We start from the raw sequence: 22,435 nt of genomic DNA on the forward strand, positions 1-22,435 counted from the left end.
GTGACACCGACTTCTATACAGCCACAAGTTGTATAGTGTGCTGAACACTTTACAACCACAGGAGTCGCCCCCTGTTGGGCTTGTTCAAAGGAAAGCATGTTTGAAACAGTTTAAGTAACATTTCTAATAATCTAACACTGTCAAACTCACACTGGGAAGGCTTTAAAGAAAGAAAAAGGATCAAACTAGATACAGAGCAACTAATGCCCGAGGGTTCGGAAAATTTGGGTTTGGTGTGCTAGCAGCAGCTAATCAGGCAGAGACGAATAGGCTGTAGATGAAGGCTTTCCTTTAATTATTCTACACCACCCTGGGACAAATTACTTCCAATAATGTAAAACTGTGAGACTTTGAAGATACATCACAGATATAGCATATGTAAGGGATGACTTTACCTGCGGAGACTCCTGGAGGTCCTGGATCTCCCGTATCACCTGTGAAAGGAAACATAAATCAAATTGAAGTAAATTAGAGCCTTTTCTGAGTTGGAAGCACACGGACAGAAAGAAGAACCAATGTGCAAACATAAAAAAAAGATATCGGAAAGCTCAATAAGCTCAGAAATGATTTGAATTTACCTTTAGGTCCCGGTGGCCCGTCTGGACCTGGTGGGCCTTGAGTTCCAGGCTGACCTGGGAAACCTGCAATGAAAACCATTCATATCCAATCATAGCTCGACTGTTTGTTACTGACCCCAGAAATACCTCAGGGGCACCTGAACACATTGAGACAGTAAAAAGTTCCTGACATACCAACACCTGGGTCTCCGGGGCTTCCTGGAAGGCCTGGTTGTCCTGGTTCACCTGGAAGAGCCACCATTACATTTAGACTGTCTGTGAAAACCTGGAGTTTCTAAAGTACGACGCAGTTTCCTCACCTTGGTACCCTTGTGGTCCTGGGACACCTAAGACGAAAGAATTATAGAAAACATTCAAACTTCAACACTGGCCAGTTAATTTTCAAAAATATTCAATCGTCAATATTCATCTGGTCCTCTGCACCTACCCTGTGACCCTTTCTGCCCCGGGGGTCCTGGAGGTCCGGGTGGTCCAGCAAAGAAGGTTTCTGAGATACAAAGTAAAGTGCACCAAATGCCATGCAAAGACACCAGAGGACAGTGTGTTTGTGTGAAATTAGTTTTCTTTTACCAACCTGATGTCGGCACAAAGCTCCCAGGTGCTCCTTTCTCGCCTGGAGGTCCAGGTTCGCCGATACCTGTGAGGACACAGATCGGTTTAAGATGGAGAAAAATATTCTGATGCTGCCAAAATCATCTTTTATGCTGATCATCTATTTATTTATCTTTGTGTCCGTGGAGAAGAATACTTATTTACCTGGCTCTCCAGGAGGACCTCTGGGTCCTGGGGGACCCTCTTTAGACTCACCTGAATGAAAGTAACATTTGCATAATCGCGAGTTTAATTTAAGCCACAATGTTTGACATATTTGTGTTACATATAGCTCTAAACGTACCAGGAGGACCCTGAGGACCCTGAGGACCAGGTGCTCCAGGAGGTCCTGGAGGTCCTTGTGGACCACGAGATCCAACCACTGAGGAAGTGTCTGCTAGGTAAGAAAACACCGAGGACGTATTAATATAATATGTTTTTGCTGAAACCAGTAGTGGATTTGGTGAAACTAAAGCGTTCTGTACCGCTCACCTGGCTCCCCCTTCTGCCCCCTCTCTCCCTTTTCTCCTCGCTCTCCCTTAGATCCTAAATGATTTTATCACAGGAAAAAAATCAGTCCACATTTTTATTCCATCCCAGATGCTTCGCATTGGACAAGATGGCAGATTTACCTGGTTGTCCTGGGATGCCAGCAGGGCCAATTGGACCCGACAGACCAGGTGATCCAGCAGGACCTGGAGGTCCAGCTGGTCCTGGAGGTCCAGGGATGGCCACAGTATCAGAGCCAACTATACACAAAAAGAAGATAAACCAAAACCAAGTAAAGCTTTTCAAGCCCAAAAATGGACGACATGTAGCGAGTATAACAAATCCTGCTGTTCTTACCTGGAGAAACGACTTTACCAGGTGTTCCTGGTTCACCTGAAACACAGCGTTAGGTTTCATCAAGCACCTATGCGGTCTAGACATATATCAACGCCTCCACCAGCTTTTGAGAAAACCACTCTTTAGTGTTTCATACATTTTAATAAGTATTATTAATGTCTTTGAGTTTTTTAGGGGAACTTTGGCTCCAGTTTTATTCATCAGCGTAGCCTCACATGTTTTAAGGTTAAGAGCTCCAGACCTTCTGCCCTGTTGGTCCAAACTTTTTTCATTTTCATAGGAAATAAATAAACTGACTAGAAAGAAAAGACGACCTCACCTTTACCACCAGGCTGGCCTGGGATTCCTGCAATACCTGAACAACAGATCAAAAAAGCAAAACATGATCTTTTAAATATGTACATTTGAATCTGTACCTTAGTTTTTGTATATTATCATACCTGGGGGTCCCTGCAGCCCAGGGGGGCCTGAGGAAAAAAGTGTTATTGTAAGGCGTGAGAGAGATTGAGGTTTTTATCTCAGGTTAGTCAGATAACATTAAACCGAACATGTAACCAGTAGCAGCAGAGGACTTTTGGTGGACAGGCATTTGATACCTGGGGGACCGGCATCTCCAGGAACTCCAGGTGGTCCTCTGGCACCAGGAAGTCCTACTGAACCTGGGTCACCTACAGTTTATACACAGATGTTTTATACCATTTACAACACTGTGTTCTGTAGTTATTCAGTGTTTGTCCAAACTTCTCACCTGCAATTCCTTTAGATCCCTTTAATCCTGGAGGTCCTTGAGGTCCAGGCTGTCCGGGTTCACCTAAAAATAAAGGGTTGAGGTTTGAAGATGACATTTTCAAGTCTCACCAGTTATTTCTTGCTTCGTCTTGTAATAGAATAACCTCAACACAACATACATATGTACTGCTAGCCTGCATTGGCTGACAACGTGGCGTGTCCTTACACACGTTTGGTAACTTTTAGCTCTACAAGCCAAACATGGTGAAATATCAGCATTCGAAATGACTGTATTTCAGTTATTGTTAAAGATGCAGAGTGAATCTGGGAGGGGCTAAAATCTAAAACTAAACTGCCCCCTTCTGCAGACAGAGTCTTTTTACCCTTTAGCTGTAAAAGGTTGATGGGATTGTCAGCCTGCCAGCAGGCGGGCATTGTGGAAACCAGAAAACAATAACTAGAGAGGTCTGAATCCTGGTGACCTTGACCTCAAGGTCAGAGGTCAATGTGTCTGATAATCTCGTAGGATTTTCAAATATTTAATATTAGTTATGTGCTGGTGGCCACAGCAGAGAGGCCATGTGAGTGAACTCTTCATGTGTAACACAATGACTGCGTGGCCTGTTGTGGATCACAGACGTGTGCTGAGACACACCTGCCGGTCCACGTGGTCCCCTCTCTCCGTGGTCTCCTTTGATTCCCGGCAGCCCAGGTGTTCCTCGCTCCCCTGCGTCACAGACAGTGGAGAAAGGTGGGGTGATCAGGGAGTTGTCCAAAGTGGATAAAATGCTTATCTGTTCAGCAACTCAGTGCATTCAGGTACATGGACATGGTTGAGATGAGCTGCTGAAGATCAAACGGAGCACCAGAGTGAGGAAAAAAGGGGATTAGAGTGATTTGGATCATGCCAGGGCTGATTGATAGGAAGGCACCAACTCAGAGAACTGCTCGTTAAAACTGAGCTATGCATGAACAAGCAACAATCGGATCAAAGCTTCAGGCTGCTGGTGGTGATGTAGCCGTGTGGGGATATTTTCTGGGCACCTTAGTACCAGCTGAGCTCGCCACAGTGTAGCTGAGTATTGTTACTGAGCCTTTATGACCATAGCACCTGCATGGTGCTATCACCTTAACATGGACCAATATGTTAGTGAGCCAAAGGATTTAAGCAGCAAAACGGAGTCCAGCCAGGTATGAGCAAGGTGTATCTAATAAAGTGGCCACTGAACGTACACATGGTCTATGGATTTTGGGTAATCTTGTCACAACACACTTAGAAGTGTCAGCATCCCAGTTTATACACAAGTCTAAAAAAAACGAAGAGAAAGCGTCTACCTTTGGTTCCTGGAAGCCCCGCCTCCCCCTGGAATCCCTTTGATCCAGGAGCACCTGGATACATTTTGACAGATTTAATGAAGAAAAGACCGTTGGTCGACACAAATCAACACTTTTAATATAGATGTGAAACTGAGTCTTTACCAGGACTTCCTGCGGCACCCGGCTCTCCTGTGGCACCTAAAGCAGACAAGAAAAACATGCTTATAGCTGCTAATCAGCATTTAACCTAAAACCTGCTAAATAACATTTTTGATTCTTTGAATCTAAACTATCTGGTCTGATCATCACAAGCTTAACTTCACCTTTTGGACCTGCAGGTCCAGCAATACCAGCGGGACCCGGTCGTCCTGGCTCACCCTGGAATCCTTTCAAAGCCAAAATACAATCAGTAAATCCTCTCATGCATTTAGCTCGCTGACTTACTTGTGTATATTTTCAAACCTCTGTCTCCTTTGGCTCCAAAGCCAGGTGATCCAGGTTCTCCTCGAGGGCCCACCGGTCCTTCCCGACCCCTCTGACCTTGTGGTCCCTCAGCACCTGGTTCACCTGGGCAAAGAAGAGGAGGAGTCAGGGCTTTTTTCCCCTTTTAGTGTTGTCTTTACAAAAGTTATTAAATATTAATTATTAAATATACCTGCACTTCCCTTTGGTCCCCTTGGTCCTTCCAAACCTGGGTGCCCGATCTGCCCAGGAAGACCTAAAGCAGTCAGACATCAAAGAAGAAGTTTGTCGGCTCACCGGGGAGGAAACAAACACATTAGTTCTGAGGCTTACCTGGAGGGCCAGACGTTCCTATATCACCTGCAACAAAACAAGTGTCAGCAGCTAGTTCCACATATTACACCGTTATTATGTGTACCTAGAAGTACTCCTCACCTTTTTGTCCTAATGGCCCTGGGTCACCTGTAATGCAGAGGCCAAGACGATAAATACAAACAAAACATGAATTTCTAAACGATTTTTAAATGATTTCAAACCTTTAGGTCCCGGCTCTCCTCTCTCTCCTTTCAGTGAGTATGCCAGAGTTTCTAAACCCAAATAAAGTTTTCAGTATTTGTTAAATGTCCAGAAATGGTTGAAGACAGCTGATCGGTGCGTTACATTTTCACACCTCTTACAGATCCTGAGCGGAGCTCATCCCTGACCAGCTGCTGTATGAGTCTTTCCAGGGTGGCCCTGTCCTGGACCAGGCTGTTTCCCGTGCCTCCGCCTGTGCCAGCACCATCCAGGTTGAGCCCGTTGTCGGAGTGGATGAGGGTTGAAGCGGCGTTCTTCTCGATGTATGTGGATTCCACCCGTTCGGAGATTTTGTTGCCAGAAGACGTCAAGTGACTGACTGACGCAGATCTGGTGATGGCTTCCAGAACGTCCACGCGGCCTTTCAGGCGTCTGACTTCTTCACCTGTGAGACAAGACGCAGGCTGGCAGGTAAACCTGTGCAGATCACTCTCACAGACCCCTGTGATGGTGAAGTCTTTCCATCTTACCCAAAGCAATAAGTCCAAAAAGGACACTGAAGAGGAGCAACAGGCTGAGCAGGAGGCCCAGGAGCCACTGCCACCAGCTGCAGCAGGAGCACAAGCCAAAACTGGACTGTTTCATGTCTTTTATATGGATGTCTGAGAAATAAACAGATTCATGTTGTTTAGTCATATTGGATCTATTTTTACATACAAGATAAAAAATAAACCTGCATTCTTCTTTAATGGCCAGCAGGGGGCGACTGTTGCAAAAATGAGTCAGATTTTTACAAAAGTCCGGTTTCGTGATTTCAATTCAAATCAGTTTTATTTATACAGAAAGAAATCACGACAACAGTCGCCTCAAGGTGCTTTTATTGTAAGGCAGACCCTACAATCATACCATCATGCAGCCCCGATCAAAAGTTTAAGATCGTAACAAGGTTCCAAGTAGAGCTTCAACGTGCAACAAGAGGAAATGAGAGAGAGAAAAAACTTTTTTCTAGCCATTTATTGAAAACAGCGCTTAAACTGAAACAGGCTGTTTTACACCTGTAAAACCTGTAAACCCCCCAAAACAGAAATCAAACATGAACTCAGTCATGAGCAGCTCCACTGTTATTGATGATCACTTCAAACATTCGTTGCAGCATGCTTGATTCAAGCGTTTCCATGAGGTGAGGGGGAACAGACGGCTGCACAAACACATCTCCTGTCTGGAGCTGTTGTCCATTTCTGTAAACTTCCCCTGCCATCCACCCTGAAAGTTCTCAGTTGGATTTAGATCAGAGGAACACGCAGGATGGTCCAAGAGAGTGATGTTATTCTCCTGGAAGAAGTCCTGTGGGCACCGTGACCCTGCTGCTGCAGTTCAACAACCCGACCACGTTCTAAAAGCTAACGTTTGTTTGGCTTTGCCACCAGAACGTCACGGCAGTGTGACCACCTGACCGAAAATGACAATGAATCCACATTTTGCAACAGCCTGTTTCAGTTTAAGCGTTATTTTCAATAAATCGCTCAGAAAATGTTTTGCGTCACTCCCATTTCTTCTTGTTGGATGTTGAAGCTCTACCTGGAACCTTGTTAAGATCCAGCCGTGCAAAATATGATTTTTTCTCATTTTTCAAGTGGTCCCCGCTGGCGACAGCGGGAAGGAAAAACTCCCTTTTAACAGGAAGAAACCTCAACCAGGCTCAGGGAGGGGCGGGGCCATCTGCTGCGACCGTTTGAGGTGAGGGGATGAAGACAGGACAAAGATTTGCTCACATGTGAGCGTGATTCCTGAGAGTCTGAGAGCCTGCAGGCTTCACTGTTCAGCTCAAGAGGCTGCTGCTCACGACGTTAAAGCTGCTGTTTAGTTGATACGTTTTTTCCTTTTGGTTTATTTATTAAAACATAATTAATCAACTTCAGATGGCCTAGGAGACTCCACACAGACCCAGGCTAGCAGTTCCCAGTGCACATGTAAAGTGTTTCGCTTTGTAGCTAACAGCTGACGATGTGTGGGTAACATCACACCCTAAATATGTCAGAATATCTAAATCTGCAGGAGTTTATTAAGACTGTTAACATACCTGCATAGGTGGCTTTGTCTTTAGTCCCAGCTTTCAGGGTCGAAGCTACGGCAGAAACAGAGATGACATTAATAAGTGCAAACCAGGCGTATAACCTGTGTGACAGTTATCCGGCCTACATTCTGTTGCTCTGTCCACTGTGCTGAAGGATTTCAGTTTCTCAGTCTTCAGGGTGTCATCAGAGAACAAAGCTGCAACACATCAATGACCCCTGATCAAGAATCAGATCTTCAGGACCATTAAAGTAATAATATATCTACAAGAGCCAAACACAGCTGTGCTCTAGACCTTCAAATTTAACTCCAAATAATAAAGCTCAGATTTTCCGTTTGTGTTACCGGGTAGACTGGCAGGTGCAGCAGACATGAACTGCTTCCCGGTGTCTTTGGCCACGACGAGCCGCTCTGTCGGCTTGACTGGAGCGTTCTCCTTCTCCGTGAGCACAAACTTAAAGTCTTTCCCCGAGGCCTCGTCACCGGTGGGGCTGCTGGGTCTCACTGTCAGACACAGACAGCGGGACATTCGTGTCAGTGATGACCTGTGCCTAATTAAACATCTTAAATCTTTTTCACAGCCAGCAGCTGGAGCGTTATCTTCATGTCCTCACCGGCGGCTGTGCTCGTTCCAGACACGTTCTTCTGCACGCCGTAAACTGTGAGGAGACAGGAACACGTCCTCATTAAACAGGGAGAGGGAAAAGCTGTGAGCTAATGTGTGCGGGTGCTTTTTAGTGTCACGTGCACGTCTAGGAGGTGAAGTGGGACAGACTGGACGAAGGATCAGTGCTTCACCTATGTGTGTGTTGGCTGCAGCGGGAGAAAAGGCAGTGGGAGTGGTCAGGTTATTCTGCACGCCGTACACTGGAGCTGAAACAGAGTCAAACAGCGTCGTTATCCGGCGACAGCGTGAAGCTCAGCATTGAACGCTGCGCTGTGACACGGCAGGAAAAGGCTCACCGGAGCTGCCGTTCTGCGCCGGAGACGGGCCGCCGCTCACAGACGGAGAGCCGAGTGTCAGGTTGTTCTGAGCTCCTGTACGTGACAGAACAGCCTCGTTAGTCTTATCATCATTATCTGCCACCGACGGCAAAGAAAAGGCTTCAAAGGCCTGCACGGGTCTACAGCAGAAACATGCAGTGCAGGGCGAACTGAGGGAGAACATCACAGCACTCTGTTACTGCCAGAGGAAACGATGATACCTCAGTTCATCTATAGCAGGGACATGCATGCAGCGTGTAACATATGCAGTGTTTTAATGCCCAGCAGCTTTAATACCATCTATCGATGTTTTCAGTAAACAAAGGTTTACAAAAGGTTTGCTGTGGCTCATTTTTCCCTTTGTTGTCTTTGTTTCCTTGCATCACATTATTGTGGTTAAAATCATCTTCATCATCTTCCTTTATAGGTTCGTAAAGTCTTCAGCTTTTTCTTTTTGTTTGAGGTGAATTTAAAATGACGTCTCTGAATATGTTCAATATTTAAGACGATTTTATATTAAAACATTTATAAAATAAAAACAAACTGCCCCACGGTTCGTTTATAAACAGTGTTTTTTATTAAAGTAAACAAAGTCTTCTGTTTGAATGGGGAAAGTTTTCATCTTTCTTCACCAAAGTAAACGAACCTTTTCTCTATGCTGCTGTGCTACAAACACAGATCAGATCTGAAGCTTAAGTTGAACTTTGCGACCTGTCTGCATCACCACGGTAACGAGCTGATCTGGAGCAGGATTTTGAAATTGTGTGGATTCATGTTTATTTTTATTTACTGTTGCTGAAGGAAAACAGCAGAGGATCCATACAGAGCGTGAAGCAGAAAGGTTGGCTAACAAACAAAGTTCGCGACCTCCATCCTCTCTGAGGCAAACAGAAACCCTCCTGTCACCGACCTGGCTGGTAGAGGCTGCTCAGGTTGCTGTGGTTGGGGTTGTACATGTAGCTGCTCACAGACGAGCCACTCCACAGGCTGCCGTACTGATCTAAGAGGGAAGAAAGAGGAGATATTCATCCACTCACCTCCTCCTCACATGGCAGACATGTTTGGGCCTAACTGGGCCTCCTTTCAGCCCTCATTGCTCGGTCGCAGCTCTGACAAAGGTTGCATGGACTCGATGTGATCTCGATGTCACACCTGACAAATATAAGCTGGACCTGTTGGTTGAGTCCAGCAGTTAGATGCATCCTGGATCAATCCTCTCAATCCAGGATGGTTGTTGCCCGTCTACAGCTTGTGTGTAGAGGTGGGCAACTCCTGAGGTCCACCTCTACATCATCTCAGAGTTTAAATTGCTACACGAGTGACATGTGAGGCCTTTAAAGTGACCGAACCTGCACCGGAGCTGTCAGGCAGGGTCCTCGGGTCCACGCTGGCCTTCTTGGGGATGGGCAGCGTGTTGTTAGGGGACTGGGTGGGGCTGATGCCGGTGGAGCGGTTTCCTCTCAGCAGGCGCTTCACGTCGTCCAGCTCCGTCCCTGAAGCACAGGAACCGGTGCATTTGGACCAAACAGAGGATGATGAGTGATGAATGAATGCTTTACGGTCTGGATGTGTGATGGAGGGCGATACTCACAGCTTCCTGTAGGAGAAGCGCTCTGCAGCCGGACTCTGATCTCACTCTCTGAAAGCAACCCAAACTAATCAGTTGACCTTTAACCTAATACCTTTAGATTAAAACAAAACGGTGTCATGCTTCATTTTTATTGATCATGAGGTTTCAGCGTGTCACCTCGGCTCTGAGCTCTCCCTCTAGTGACAGAAGTGGATGGTGCGCTTGAACTGCCTGTAAAAACACAACGTCCAAAAATCTGTTATAGTGCACGTGTAAACTTTTAATCTGAAATTCAAGCATAAACTCACCATAATCCTTCCTGTTGTACTCTGGAGAGGAGTTTGGACTCGAGCTCTCTGAAACATAAAATTAAAGAACTAATTATTAGAAAGCTGGACCTCCTGTTCCACAGGGGGCGCTATCGAGACGTCCAGCATGAACGAGAACCTGAAGAGTCCAAACATAGATATTTTATATTCTTTTGTTTTTCTGGAAATGTCCATCATGGTTCAGTAGACGTGTTTAAGACAATAGTTGAAGCTCAGTTTCTTCTTTACAGTTTGAGCTGATGTGAACTCGTTTCTGTGAGTGAAGGTCATCGCAGCAGCCCGAGCAGCAGAGGGAGCTGCATCACCACAACCAGCCGTGGAAGCTTCTGCTGGGCTTTAACTACAACTATGAATACAGAAACACAGACACTGCAGTTCCTCAAATGGCCACTTGAGGCCTCCGGTCTCGATGGAGGTTCCAGGTTTCCGAACAAGCTCAGAGGTTCAGTTTTTTTACCTCTAACATCTGGATACTGACGTGCTAATCGATGTCTGGTCGACTTCAGCTGCATCTTTTTAATCTAACTGATGCAATAACATCTAAATATACTCACTTCATGCTTGCAGTGAACAAAATGCTCTGCTAATGACTTATTTCAGCTGGACAAACAATTAATATGTTCACGAAGATAAAATAAAAAGTCTTCGGAGCTTAAAGAGAAAGTGACCGGACGTCTTTGAGTTTGTTGAAGATGTTTCACCTCTAACCCGAGAAGCTCGTTCGGTTAGAATAAATGTGATAGTTTGATTCTTTCTAGTAGATGATGTAAACAATTATTTTAGCTGTTTAGCTTCATTGACTCGAGGATTAGCCTGCCAGCGCCCCCTGCTGCAACTCAGACCAAACTGCAGCCAGTTACTGTGTGAAGGTTGAACCTTCAATGATTCAGGCCGTTTATGACTTTAGCTGATTTCTGTGATTTTTTATTAAAAAACATTAATTTCATTAAAGTGATTTAACATGTTTACTACGACTCGTCATGTTTTCTACAGGAACTGGTCGATTCCTGAAAAATGTCTGCTTTTACTTTTTTGGCGCTGATTGTAATTTGCTGGTTCTGATTCCATAATTAAGCATCTTATTTTGAAATACACATTTTTTCACGTCTCTCAGTAACATAAAGCTGGCTTATTACTGCTTATTGACCTTTGACCCTCACCGTCAAAGGCCTCTGACAGCGCTGCAGCCATGGTGGTGATGCTCTTCCTCTCCTTTGAAGCAGGTGAAGAAGTGAACATGGAGGAGGAGGAAGAGCCCCTCTTCGCCTCCCCTGATCTTCCTGAGCTGTAGCCGGGTTTGTTCACGGTGGAAACTGTCACAGCGCCCAAACCTCCGTCCCTTTTCGCCCCCTCTCTGCCACTGTAGGACATGTTTGAGGAGCCGGCAGCAGCCCTGAACTCTTCACCCGACGCCTCCCTAACCTCTGAAACCAGAGACCCTCCGCCTGAAGATGCAGCAGAGGAAGCTCCTACAGAGGTGGTGCTGATTCCCTCGCTGGATGTGGTCGCTCCAGAGCCTCCTGGTGCAGCTCCACCACCTGACCCACTGACACCCAGTGATGGACCACCTGAAGGCAAAGAGACTGGAGACAAACAGCTTAGTTAAAACTAAATGAATATTTTTCCTTCTTTAATCTTTGTTTTTCTTGTCATCGGTTCAGTAATTTATCAAACCGTCTGCCTGCCGCGACCGAGCCAGGCGAGAACTGCAAGACCGAACTGGCAGAGTTCATATTTGACCTTTAATTTAAAAAAAGAAGAAAAGTAACAACATTCCTCAGATGATCCTCCGCTTGCCTCTCCGTGTCTCAGCATGCTTTATGACTGTGAGCCCTGCAGCCTCAGGTGTGATTTATGCCAGGCACACAGCAGGTGCTGCCCACAGTCGTCTCCATTTCTATTATAAATGATAAGCTGTCAGCTGCCAGCCTGGAACCACACGAGACAGAAACACAGCGGCATCACTCTCAGTACAGAGCAGGTGCCAGTTATGAAGACCTGTCATCTGAACACCTTTCAGGTCTTTCTTTAGTTTCACAGCTCGCAGTCGTGCTGCTGTGGTTCAGCTTCATGTTCTTCATTTCAACGCATCGCCAGAAAACACTGAAGAGAGCAAAGTGAAGCATTTAGCTTCAGCAGCACAACGCTGACGTGGCAGCAGCTACACAGGCTCTGTTCTGCAGGTACGACTCCAAGAACAAACATGATGATTCCCGAGGCTCAGGTTTGGATTTGGATGAGCCGAGAGCTTCTGTGTTGGCACCTGTGGTGCGATGAGAGGATCCAACCTTGCCAGACGTTCAAGTTTATCCTTCAGCTGGATGATCTTTGAATGTTAAACAACGTTAAAGATGTGGAAGTAAATTTCTGTCTCCTAAATCTTAAGTCTGGTTCAGTTCCAGCCGGAGACGCGAGCCTCCTGTGGGCTTCTGTCACAGGGCTCCGGTTTAAAACCCACGTGAGCCGCGCAAATCTTGTTCACTGAAAGTCTGAAAAGTTGATTCTGGTGAACCGAACAAACTTTCTGTGGTTTCCTGGATGACTGATCATCGACACACTGACCGAGAGCTGACTCTCCTTTTTCATGGATTTCTGTAAACCTGGTTTTGTTGATTTGTGGCCACTTGGACAGAAACGAGACAACAAACAACATTTAGTTTCTTCATAGGAAGTTTTTGATTTAACACTTTCACATGTTCAAGTTTCCACTGTAAAAATAAAGGAAAACGATGATGAATGTGCTGAAGCAGCACAGCAAAGAGTGGATACTGACTCAAAACCATTAAAAACATGTAATGATGATAAATGTGTTTGATGTGATCTGTTTCGTCTCCATGAATAATGACTCTGGAGTTATTGATTGATATCCACATGAAAGTAAAAACATCTAAACTTACTCTGCGACGTCAGTCGAACAGTCTTTGGTGGTTTTCTGAAGACTGTGAAGAAATATTTAGTCGTTAATACGTCGTCTCTGATGCTCTCACAGGATTTTCCACCATGTTTCCCAAACTCCTGACAGCCTTTAACGTGCATTCACATTCAGTCCAAACATGATTTATTCTCAGCTGTGATTCGATTAAACTGAGTTTCTTTTAACCAACATTTCAGAACAAACCTCTCTGGTCTTACCTTTGTTTACGACGCCTCCGCCTGAGCCGACCGTCCTCTCCGCCGTCGACCTGTCCATCCAACGCTAACTGCTGCAACAACACACATGCTGCTGCAGTGAGTCCACAACAAAGCAGCTCTCGTATTGTGTGAGAGATGAAAGAGCGCGACTCGTAAAAAGCCTGATTTTCTTACAGTGAAGTGGACTACAGTGTTGCACGCCCGAGGCCGTGTTTGCACACCGATATGTCTCTGAGCTCGTGTTTCTCTCCTTTGTGTCTCTGGTGGAAAAAGCTCTTTAGAATGATTGAATGAGCAGCTGAAGCTCTGCAGAAAGGACGCAGCTCTTTGTTCTCCTGATAAATGTGGCTTTGCTTTTAACAGATGGGACGAATGTAGAAAAACAATCCTCAGCAAAACTGAAGCAGGTCTGAGGTTTTACTGGTGAACTGGGAGGTGGCATCAAAGGTTTTCCAACAGTCCAACAAATGGACTGAAAACACCTGAATTCTCCTCAACTGAAATGATTTAAAGGCTTCCAGCATCAATGCTGAAAACAAACCACTGTGGCCCATCTGTCATCTGATGGAGGGAGAAGAACCGAGGACTGAGGCAAAAGTTTAAAGTTTACAGAAACCACAAAAGCACAAAGGAAGGCAACTCTGAAAGCACAGAGATGAGACTCTTCATACAGAGAAAAGAAGGGAGGGAGCTCGGAGAAGAGCCGTGAGACAAACAGTCAGGGAACCAAAGACAGGAAGTTGACTCGAGGAAGAGCGACTACTAAGACAGGAAGTGAAACCTGGAGGACACAATCCCAGACAGCATCATCAAAACTAAAGCATAACCTCACTGAGGACCAGAGATGCATTACTGTAATCCGATTACTTTTTTCAAGTAACTTGACCAACACTGCTGAGGACTCAGGACTGCGAGTCAGTGTGTCGTGTTTAAGAGATGTTCACTGAAGTTAAAGACGGGTCGGGCTGTACTTTTACACGACGGCGCCCTGAGTCAGCGTAACCTTGGAGACCAGTGCAGAGAGCCTTTAACCTCCTAAGACCCGAACTCTTCCATGCATGCACTTTTAATTTCTCTTCATCAGACTGGGACCTGATGAAGAGGATTTCAGGCCCTTGTAGAGCAAAATGTAGTATTTGATGTGATGTCCACATATGTGGACGCCAGGTCCTAGGAGGGGACGCCACCTCACGTGACACGGAGGCACACACACAGCCCACTGTGACCTTCAGTGGGTCAGACTGGGGAAAATCCACTTCCCGTCAGTGTAAAGTAGGTTATCTGTACATTTAGTCCCCAAGATATCACAATACAAGAAAAGGAAGGGCCAACAGTACGTCTCAGTTTTTATTCTGCTTCGCGAACAAGTCCAGAATTCCTTCTTTACGTGTCTTGATGCTGCTCAGACATCCAGGTGAGGAAACGCCAGAAAGTCGATTCTGTTCATCTCAACGTGACCAAGTCAAAGCTGAAGGAGTGACTGAGCCGAGTGAACAAATGTCTCTCTCAGTGAAAACGTCCAGATGAACAGAGTCGCCTTCCTGGCCGTCGTCCTTCACGTTTCCAAAGCCAACTTTGTGACAGTTTAAATAAAGGTTACACGGAGCTGCTGCGCCCTGCTGTGGAACAAAGTGGTATTACAGAAAAGTCCAGCCTTTGTTTATCTCTTCCACAGGCCAACATAAAGTCATTGTTTCTTCAGGTTTTTAAAACACAAGAATTACAAACAGCTTTAAAGACATAAAAATACTACCTCGAGGCTTTGGTGTAAAAACGCTTTTAAAGCACCTCATAATTCATCCTGTGAGTTTCCAAACATTTAAAAATACTCCGACTGTGTCGGGACGTTCACACTATCACACGTAGGAAACTCTGGGTCACTTGAAGAGAAGCAGAATCAACATGTACGACCTTTATATACACCTTTTAAAATAATCCACTTTGGTTGCTTCCTTGTTCTTCTGAACCCACATTTTTAAAATCTCCAGGTTCTGACATTAAACCTTAAACTGAATTATGAAGCACCGCTGATAGTTTTTTCTTCCCAATCTTGAAATGTAAACATTGAAGGTTTTATTAGAATAAAACATGTTTAGAGACGGTCTATTAGGAACACCGGGACTGATTAACTCCTCACTGATGCGATTTTTTTTATCATCAACTCAAAAACATCTTTAAATTCAGACCCAAAACAAACAGCCTCTGTGGGTCAGAGATGCTCAGAGAACTTTGAGTTTTAGAGCTTTTAAAGGACATTTTAACTTCTGCCTATCTGAAAATAACATCCTTAGCAGCCTCGTCACTGAGATCGCGCTGTCAGCTTTCATTCTCTGGTTGTGTCTGAGCATTAAAACTTATTTGGCTTCATTTAGGAAACGACAGAGTTCAGGATGAAACAAACGCTTTCACAGCAGTTACCCTGCAAAGACAACATCTGATACCCTCATGGCGCCGACACCTCACTTCCTCGTAGGCCTTAAAGGAGGAAAAGTTAAAAAATGGTGCCCTCAAGTGTTTTTGTCACCAATGCCAAAACCTGGTGCCTCCAGCTCAGCTGATGTGTGAAGCTGATTGGAAAACAATGTTTCAGTGACGCCAGAGAAAGTGACGGGCTGGTCCGAACAGGAGCTTCTGTAAACGGCTGCTGGATATCTGAGTGCTGCTCAGCCCTCTCAGCACCAGCCTTCTGCAAACCCAGACCAACACATGATGCTAAACCGCTGGACCGGAGGGAGATGTTTCCACTGCTTCAGATGACTGGGCATCTTTTTGGAAATGAATGATCCTGATATAACAGGAGAATCTATTAACGGGGCAGAGTGTAACTCACACTCCCCCCAAAACCTCCTGCAAAGGCTGCACATGTGTCCACACGACACAAACACACGAGATTCAAATCTGCTCATAACAAGAACCTGCTTACACTTGGACAGTGATGCTACATGAACACATGAAACTCTTCAAACACTACATGTATTTAAACATTGTAATTCTTCTTGTTTTTGTAGTACACAGAGGGTCTGAGCTTCCCTCAAACATTCACTAAAGTTTAAAAAGTTATTTTTCACTTTCTAACAAACCTTACAGCTTAAAAAGAATATTTCCGTCACAGGCTGGTACTCTGATCAGGAACACACAGGTGAACCAGCAGCTTTACCCACACCAGCCTCAGTCTCACCTGAAATGAAGCAGACGAAGATGAAGCTTTACTTTACCTCTCAGCTCGTTTGCGCTAAACCAGTGCGTCTCATCCTCCTCAGCACAAATAAAGAAGACGTGGAGTCCAGGTGCTGAAGGGGAGCGATGTGCATGCATGCGTGTGTCTGGAGAGTTTATGTATTAGCTTTGTGTGACTCACAGCTTCATCCGACAAGTTCCAACAAAGTCAAACGTGCTTTCATTTCAGCGCCTGACAGCCCGCCGGGGGCGACGGGAATCAGAGTTTTACACACTCGCATGAACGCAGCGAGAGCCGCTCAACAACATGCTGCACAAATACACTACGAATGCACTGACTTACAGCTGTGATTAAACCTGTTTGTGGCGAACAGACTGAAAGTTTTTATGTTGGATTAAACAAAACAAAAATTCTTCTCCGTATAAGTGCTCGTGCACGTGTTTACGTGCTCGTGCACGTGCAGCGGGCCTTACAGCTGCAGTGAAGCCTCCCGATTCTTTTTATTCTCAGTGAAGCAGAGAAACGCAGCTCACAACATGATCTCCACCAGCATAGTTCACACCAGGAATTATGAGAAACTTTCACGCACTTTTCATTTTTGTGTTTATGCTTGTAGGCCACTTTATTAGGTACACCTTGCTGGTACCAGGTCGGACCCTCTTTGAAAAGCCTCTTCAGTCCTTCGTGGCACAAACTCACTGAGTGCTGCAAACATTCCTCTGACACGCTGACAGTGCGCAGCATAAAAGTCCTTTCACATCGGACGCAGGATGTGCTGCTAATGCTAACTGCTAATTAAAAGCAAAGGATCCAGAATTTGTTGCTGGCTGCTGGGCTCTGTGGGTTTTTGCAGCAGCTCTACCTGTACTAGATGCACCTGCTCCTTGTCTTTTCTATCTCTGACTTTATGTCCTCTACAAGAGTTTGTTTTTTTTGCTGGTTCTTCAAATGTTCAATAAAAACATGTATGCTAATTCATAACGAAGAAAGCTTTGTAATGAAGACTGTCATTTACAAAACACTGCCCGCCCCCCCGCGGTCCGCAGCGCTGTTGAAAAGGCTGTGGAAGTCCCTGTATTAAACATGTAGACCTGTGACACAAAAATCACCAAACTCGGACGACCACAGACTGTTTTCCTTCGTGGTGATGAAGGAAAACGCTGGGTTGGCATGTAAAAGGGCATTTATTCCCTTCAAGGACCTGCAGTTCAAAAAAAGCGCCCCTCGACAGCCAAACCCATCTGTTCTCTGATTGGATTGTTACATTTGTGATTGACATGACATTGACCAATCAGATGAAAGGAAGAAAAATAGGGTCAATCGTACTGCAGGGTTTTTTTTTCTAAGTCCACACACAAATCTTTTTTACACATACAAATCTTTTTTACAAGTACAAAATATTTATGACCACATTTTGAGCCCATAGGTAAACGTCCTGCAGTAAGTCTAATCGGCCACTAGATGGAGGAATAAACACCAGACTGGGTAAAATATTTTGGACGCCTCCTCCATGAGTTCAGCTGTTTTTGACTAAATAAACAACCAGCAGTTCTGTGAACACAAGAAAAACGGGTTTGTGTGTGAAGAGAAAGTGTGGATGTCCGTAGCTGCGTCACGTTGCTATAAGGTGCTCTGTGTAAAAGCTCTAAATGTTTGCCGTTACCTGTGAGGATCCTCCCCCATTGACTAACAGAAAACCAGTTTACATTACTGGAAGCACCGGTTTCCCCGTGCAGTGATGTGAGCTGCTCTGCAGGTGTATTATCAGTGAGGGGCTCCTTCTAACTCACCTGCTTATGGAAAAGTTCCTCTTCTATCACAGGACATTTCCACATGCTGTGACAGTCCACACTGAGGGGGAATACCTGGGAGTTTATTTCACGATGGAGGGAGAGTGTGCTGACTCTCTCTCAGCCTGACATGGAAATGCTGATGAACCTTTCAGTCGGCTCCAAACTGCAGCATCCATCAGTGACTTCATTCTAATAAGCAGATCACAGGATGCAGCACACAGCAGCCCGAGCTCTCGGCTCGCAGCGATGACTTTAACAAAGACACATTTCATTGTTTGAAACTTTGTGAACTTCCACCGCTGTAGCGTTTCAGAGCCGACAGAGATGAAAACACGGCAGAACAGACGAGCTTTAATATGACAGGAATCAGATGTTTGGAAGGCTTTCTGTCATATTTTGGTTCATCTGCTGCAATCTTTCGATTTTACTTCTGTTGCTTGAACAAGTCTGAAACTGAATGAAACTGGAGTGAGGAATGAATTCTTCACTGACGGGAATCTTCTGCTATGATAAATGCTCGTTAATAAAGTTAAATAAAATCTCAGGTCACTGTTTCTGTCTTAGCTGAGTCAGCTGCTCTTCAAACTAGAAAGGCTGTAGGCTTCTAACACCAGCCGTGCTGATGAGGTTAAAGTGTCGTTCCCACAGCTCAGGTATTAAAAATATATGAGTTATTGGCCTCTTTAACAAATGTGCCGTTCAGGGGAAAATGAATCTGTGGCATTTAAACCTCCCAGAGGCTAAATGCTATCAGTCAGGTGTGTGTTATTCCTGGCAGTAGCATGACCTGCGTGGGTGGAAACATGAATAATGAAATAACATCTCTAAATAAAATCAGTGACATAAACAGGAAGAGTCGGATTATTGATTTAATGTGAAGAAGAAGACAAAAAGAAGTAAAGTTGGTTTGACCCAATCAGCTCTGCATTTCTAGAGTAGCTTTACATAATTCACAAATAATCTTTGCTTATCTTTCACTCGGCCTGAGCCCATGGCAGTGAAACTAAAGGCTGGCTCAGTCACCTGATCCAGTCCCAGCTGTTTTGGAAAGAGAGAAGTTTGAAGCTGAGTCTTAAGTAGAGAGGGGGTCTGTCCCCTGAAGCCAAACTGGGAGCTGCCTCCCATTCTACTTATAGAAACTCGAGGAAACACAAGTAATCCAAGTATTCTTTTACTGGAATACCAGAGGATGCACCGAGCAACAGGAGCTTCAAGTTCACAGTGTGGTGTAGGATAAGGCCGGGAAACCTGACCTCATTACTCTGGTGCTGTGGGGCCGGTCTAATCAATGGGGGTGATGATTAGCGGTGCAGAGTTTCTACCATCATCATTCAGACCGGGACTGAAGAATGGGTGGAGCTTCTGAGTGAAGGAGCAGCCAGTAAAGGAGTAGATCAGAGCTGCAGCATCAACGTCATAAAAGGAGACCCGACCCTCGTCATAGTCCACAAACACCCCCACCCTCTCAGGACCAGACCGGAGAGAGAGAGCGACATCAGGGTCAGCCTTAGCTTTGTACTCGTATCCGTCTCTCAGCCTCACAGTCCAGAAACCGTCCCCAGGACTCAGTGTGATTTGAGCCTTCCTGTTGGTCGACTCTGTGGCCACTCCCACAGTCCACTCGGTCTTTCCTTTAACCTGAACCTCAAAGTAAAATCTGCCAGAAGAGAAACTCTGCTCTCCTAAAACATTGATGCAGTAAGAAAATCTCTCTGGGTTGTCTCGAAGCTTCTGCCTCACGTCACTATCGTGAACTTGTTTCCCATCGTCAGACAGGACGAGGTAAGGATTTGCTGTGTCTGGATCAAACGTCACGTCCACTGCGTAGCTCTGGACCCGCCTCAGCTCGAACCTGGCGAGCATCTTGGGTACTTTCTCCTTCATCTCCTCAGAGAGTGGCTCCTCCAGCTGAAGCACAGAGAGCAGCTCCACCTCCGTCTTCCTCTTCTTCAGCTCACGGATGTCCTGCTCCATCTTTCTGATGAAGCCTTCAGCCTGCAGCTCTGTTTGTCTCTGCTTCTCTCTGATGGTCTCCGTGAGCTTCTCGACATACTTCTTCAGAGCAGCAAAGACCCGAGCACCATCTGTCATCTCTCTGTCTGCGTCCTCTTTACCGAGCTCCACCGAGCGTTTGAGCTCCTCAATCTTCAGTCGCATCTCCTCGATCGTCTGCAGGATTTCAGCCTCCATCTTCACCAGTTTCTCTCCTTTACTCATTTCTTCCAAAGGATGATTGAATTTCATGCAGTCCAAAAGTAATGAAAGGCAGACCATGCAGACAATCGCCATCAGTTTGAAGCCTTCCCCATGGCGAACCTCCACCCGTCTACCTGGCCGTTGCTCTGAGCGTCTGAAGGCCTCGACCATCTCAGAGATCAGAGTGTTGACCTGCAGCTCGGGCTTTGGGTAGAGCATCTTCATGCAGACGGGACACTGGAACGGGACGTCGGCGTCAACGGGTTCAGTGATGCAGTGTTTGCAGAAGTTGTGTCCACACGGCGTGCTGACCGGATCGGTGAACACATCCAGACAGATGAAGCACAGAAGCTGATCTTCAGTCAGCAGACGGGCGGCAGCAGCCATGTTTGGACACTGAGACGGGAAAGATGTCAGGAATATTAAAAAGTGTCTAAGATGTTTACACAGCTGTTTGCATGTTTGTGTTTATTTGTGACTGCTGGAAACGTCTTCATGGATCTGAGTGAACGACCAGTTTACACCTGTTATCAAACCTGTTGAAGCCGACAGGATGTTTCTGCTTAATTTCCTCTGAATGAAAACATTTAGAATAAACTGATTTAAGACTTACACTAAAAATTATTGCATAAGACTTTTAACAGCTGATTTTTACAAATATTTCTGAAACTTCATCCACACAAAGACTCATATCCAACAACCTTTCCTCGTTCTGTTGTATTGTTACTTCCCTTTAACTTGTGCTAAATGTGTGTGACAGCAGACTGCCACAGTGTTTGTGTATTATTGAGCTCATGAAGCAGTTTCAACAAGTCTTGTGAAAGCTAAGCAAACATGACAGAGTGAGCGCAGGGTGAGCGGCTGAAATATGAGCCTTCAAACAGGTTCGCTTTAAGATAAATGAGTTTACTGAGCTCTACATGATGCAATGAACTAAAATACAAAGTCTGAAATCTGCATGAAATATTCCATCAGGAAAAAATCTGTTTGAGAAGCCAAAAGATGCAAAGATCAGCTTTGTTTTCATGAATGCTTAAAGACACGAGCCGTACTCACCGCAGACGCTCTGCTGTGTTGATGGGGAACTCTGACAAACTCACACTAACGTGTGTTTGAAAAGAAAAGAGAAAGCGAAGAGCGCAGCAGGTGTTTGAACTGAGCGTGTGTCAGAGTAAATGTGCTTCTGGATCACTACCTGTAACCTGTGGAGCTCCGCCTCCTGCAGTGTCAGCTGAGCAGCTCCTGTGATGTGAAAGTTAGTGTCCTGTCCTCCTCCTGCTGGAGACCTCATATCAGACTGTGTGTTGGTGCCTGGTTATGAGCTGGAAGCTTCAGCCCTCTGAAATTTGTTCCTCCAGTTTTCTAACAATAAACCACATTACTGCCATCATACATCCAACAAACCAGAGACACAGTGAAGTAGTTACTACCAGATGAACCTCATTCATCAACTTTAGTATTTTATATCCTCCAGCACCATAGATACACAAATACATGTCATAAGCTTGTTAGCATCAGTAAGAAAGACGAGCCCAAACTCTGACACGGACAAACAGCAGCATGAACACATGCTAAAGCTACTTGGACATGGAGTCACTGTATTTCACTGTGGTGGAGAGGCTTGTGTGGCTAATAAGCAACGTTGTGTTTTATTTTGAATCAGAAAAGTGAGAAAAATATTTAATCATGTAATCAATGCAGATGAAGCTAGTTGTTACCATGAAAAGTGTGAGATTTATAAGAAGGGAACAATTTAAGCAGGTTTTGTTGTGGATTTTTTTGATGACCTGGAAGCTCCTGACCCTGCATGGAGGGTTTCACCCCAAGTCCAGCATCTTGAGGCTGTACGCTAAGTGGAAGGAAGGAGGCCGGGGACTGGTGTGTGTCAGCACCACAGACCAGGATGAGACAACGAACATCCACGAATGCATCAGTAAGATGGCCACGACCGTCCGTGTGCTCAGTGAATACCTCAGGCAGCATAAGTCCAAGAAAGAGGAGGAAGACGAGGAACCATCATGGCAGCACAAGAACAAGCTCTGAGCACAAGATCCATAGAGGCTGGGGTCTATCACACCAGGCAAGACCCCAGGTGCAGGCTGTGTAAAGATGCCCCAGAGACAATCCAGCACATAACAGCA

At 45.4% G+C, this 22,435-nt stretch overlaps 2 protein-coding genes across 18 annotated transcripts in view; both read right to left on the reverse strand.

The window, feature by feature from the left end:
* The window catches only part of LOC120734622 (collagen alpha-1(XVII) chain-like), a 22,560-nt gene extending 5,525 nt beyond the window's left edge, over positions 1 to 17,035 (reverse strand). The window contains exons 1-43 of one of the 17 annotated variants that reach the window (XM_040033524.1): positions 16,486 to 17,035; positions 16,213 to 16,305; positions 13,302 to 13,387; positions 13,128 to 13,198; positions 12,893 to 13,018; positions 11,156 to 11,578; positions 9,975 to 10,022; positions 9,844 to 9,897; positions 9,688 to 9,735; positions 9,446 to 9,589; positions 9,007 to 9,096; positions 8,076 to 8,150; positions 7,911 to 7,985; positions 7,727 to 7,771; positions 7,458 to 7,616; positions 7,239 to 7,310; positions 7,120 to 7,164; positions 5,570 to 5,701; positions 5,194 to 5,484; positions 5,060 to 5,110; positions 4,959 to 4,985; positions 4,857 to 4,883; positions 4,717 to 4,779; positions 4,524 to 4,628; positions 4,385 to 4,447; positions 4,224 to 4,259; positions 4,080 to 4,133; positions 3,400 to 3,471; positions 2,764 to 2,826; positions 2,612 to 2,683; positions 2,456 to 2,482; positions 2,335 to 2,370; positions 2,016 to 2,051; positions 1,802 to 1,918; positions 1,662 to 1,715; positions 1,474 to 1,566; positions 1,335 to 1,385; positions 1,153 to 1,215; positions 1,006 to 1,065; positions 878 to 904; positions 753 to 803; positions 579 to 641; positions 396 to 434 (exon numbers count right to left, since the gene is read on the reverse strand). In XM_040033524.1, coding sequence (XP_039889458.1) covers positions 396 to 434; positions 579 to 641; positions 753 to 803; positions 878 to 904; positions 1,006 to 1,065; positions 1,153 to 1,215; positions 1,335 to 1,385; positions 1,474 to 1,566; positions 1,662 to 1,715; positions 1,802 to 1,918; positions 2,016 to 2,051; positions 2,335 to 2,370; positions 2,456 to 2,482; positions 2,612 to 2,683; positions 2,764 to 2,826; positions 3,400 to 3,471; positions 4,080 to 4,133; positions 4,224 to 4,259; positions 4,385 to 4,447; positions 4,524 to 4,628; positions 4,717 to 4,779; positions 4,857 to 4,883; positions 4,959 to 4,985; positions 5,060 to 5,110; positions 5,194 to 5,484; positions 5,570 to 5,701; positions 7,120 to 7,164; positions 7,239 to 7,310; positions 7,458 to 7,616; positions 7,727 to 7,771; positions 7,911 to 7,985; positions 8,076 to 8,150; positions 9,007 to 9,096; positions 9,446 to 9,589; positions 9,688 to 9,735; positions 9,844 to 9,897; positions 9,975 to 10,022; positions 11,156 to 11,578; positions 12,893 to 13,018; positions 13,128 to 13,185 — 3,235 coding nt within the window. In that variant the 5' untranslated portion in view covers positions 13,186 to 13,198; positions 13,302 to 13,387; positions 16,213 to 16,305; positions 16,486 to 17,035. The other 16 variants (XM_040033525.1, XM_040033533.1, XM_040033530.1 and 13 more) reach the window with 16 other exon arrangements.
* Positions 17,036 to 18,954: 1,919 nt separating this feature from the next.
* Positions 18,955 to 21,827, reverse strand: LOC120734630 (E3 ubiquitin-protein ligase TRIM21-like). Its single transcript, XM_040033558.1, has 2 exons — positions 21,351 to 21,827; positions 18,955 to 20,690 (listed from the first exon to the last, which is right to left on the reverse strand). The coding sequence occupies exon 2, from the start codon at positions 20,679 to 20,681 to the stop codon at positions 19,380 to 19,382; it is 1,302 nt and encodes a 433-aa protein (XP_039889492.1). The 5' UTR covers positions 20,682 to 20,690; positions 21,351 to 21,827; the 3' UTR covers positions 18,955 to 19,379.
* Between the last annotated feature and the right edge of the window lie 608 nt (positions 21,828 to 22,435).

The sequence above is a fragment of the Simochromis diagramma genome, unplaced genomic scaffold (genome assembly GCF_900408965.1).
Source record: "Simochromis diagramma unplaced genomic scaffold, fSimDia1.1 OVJJ01000571.1, whole genome shotgun sequence".
Taxonomy (NCBI): Eukaryota; Metazoa; Chordata; class Actinopteri; order Cichliformes; family Cichlidae; genus Simochromis; species Simochromis diagramma.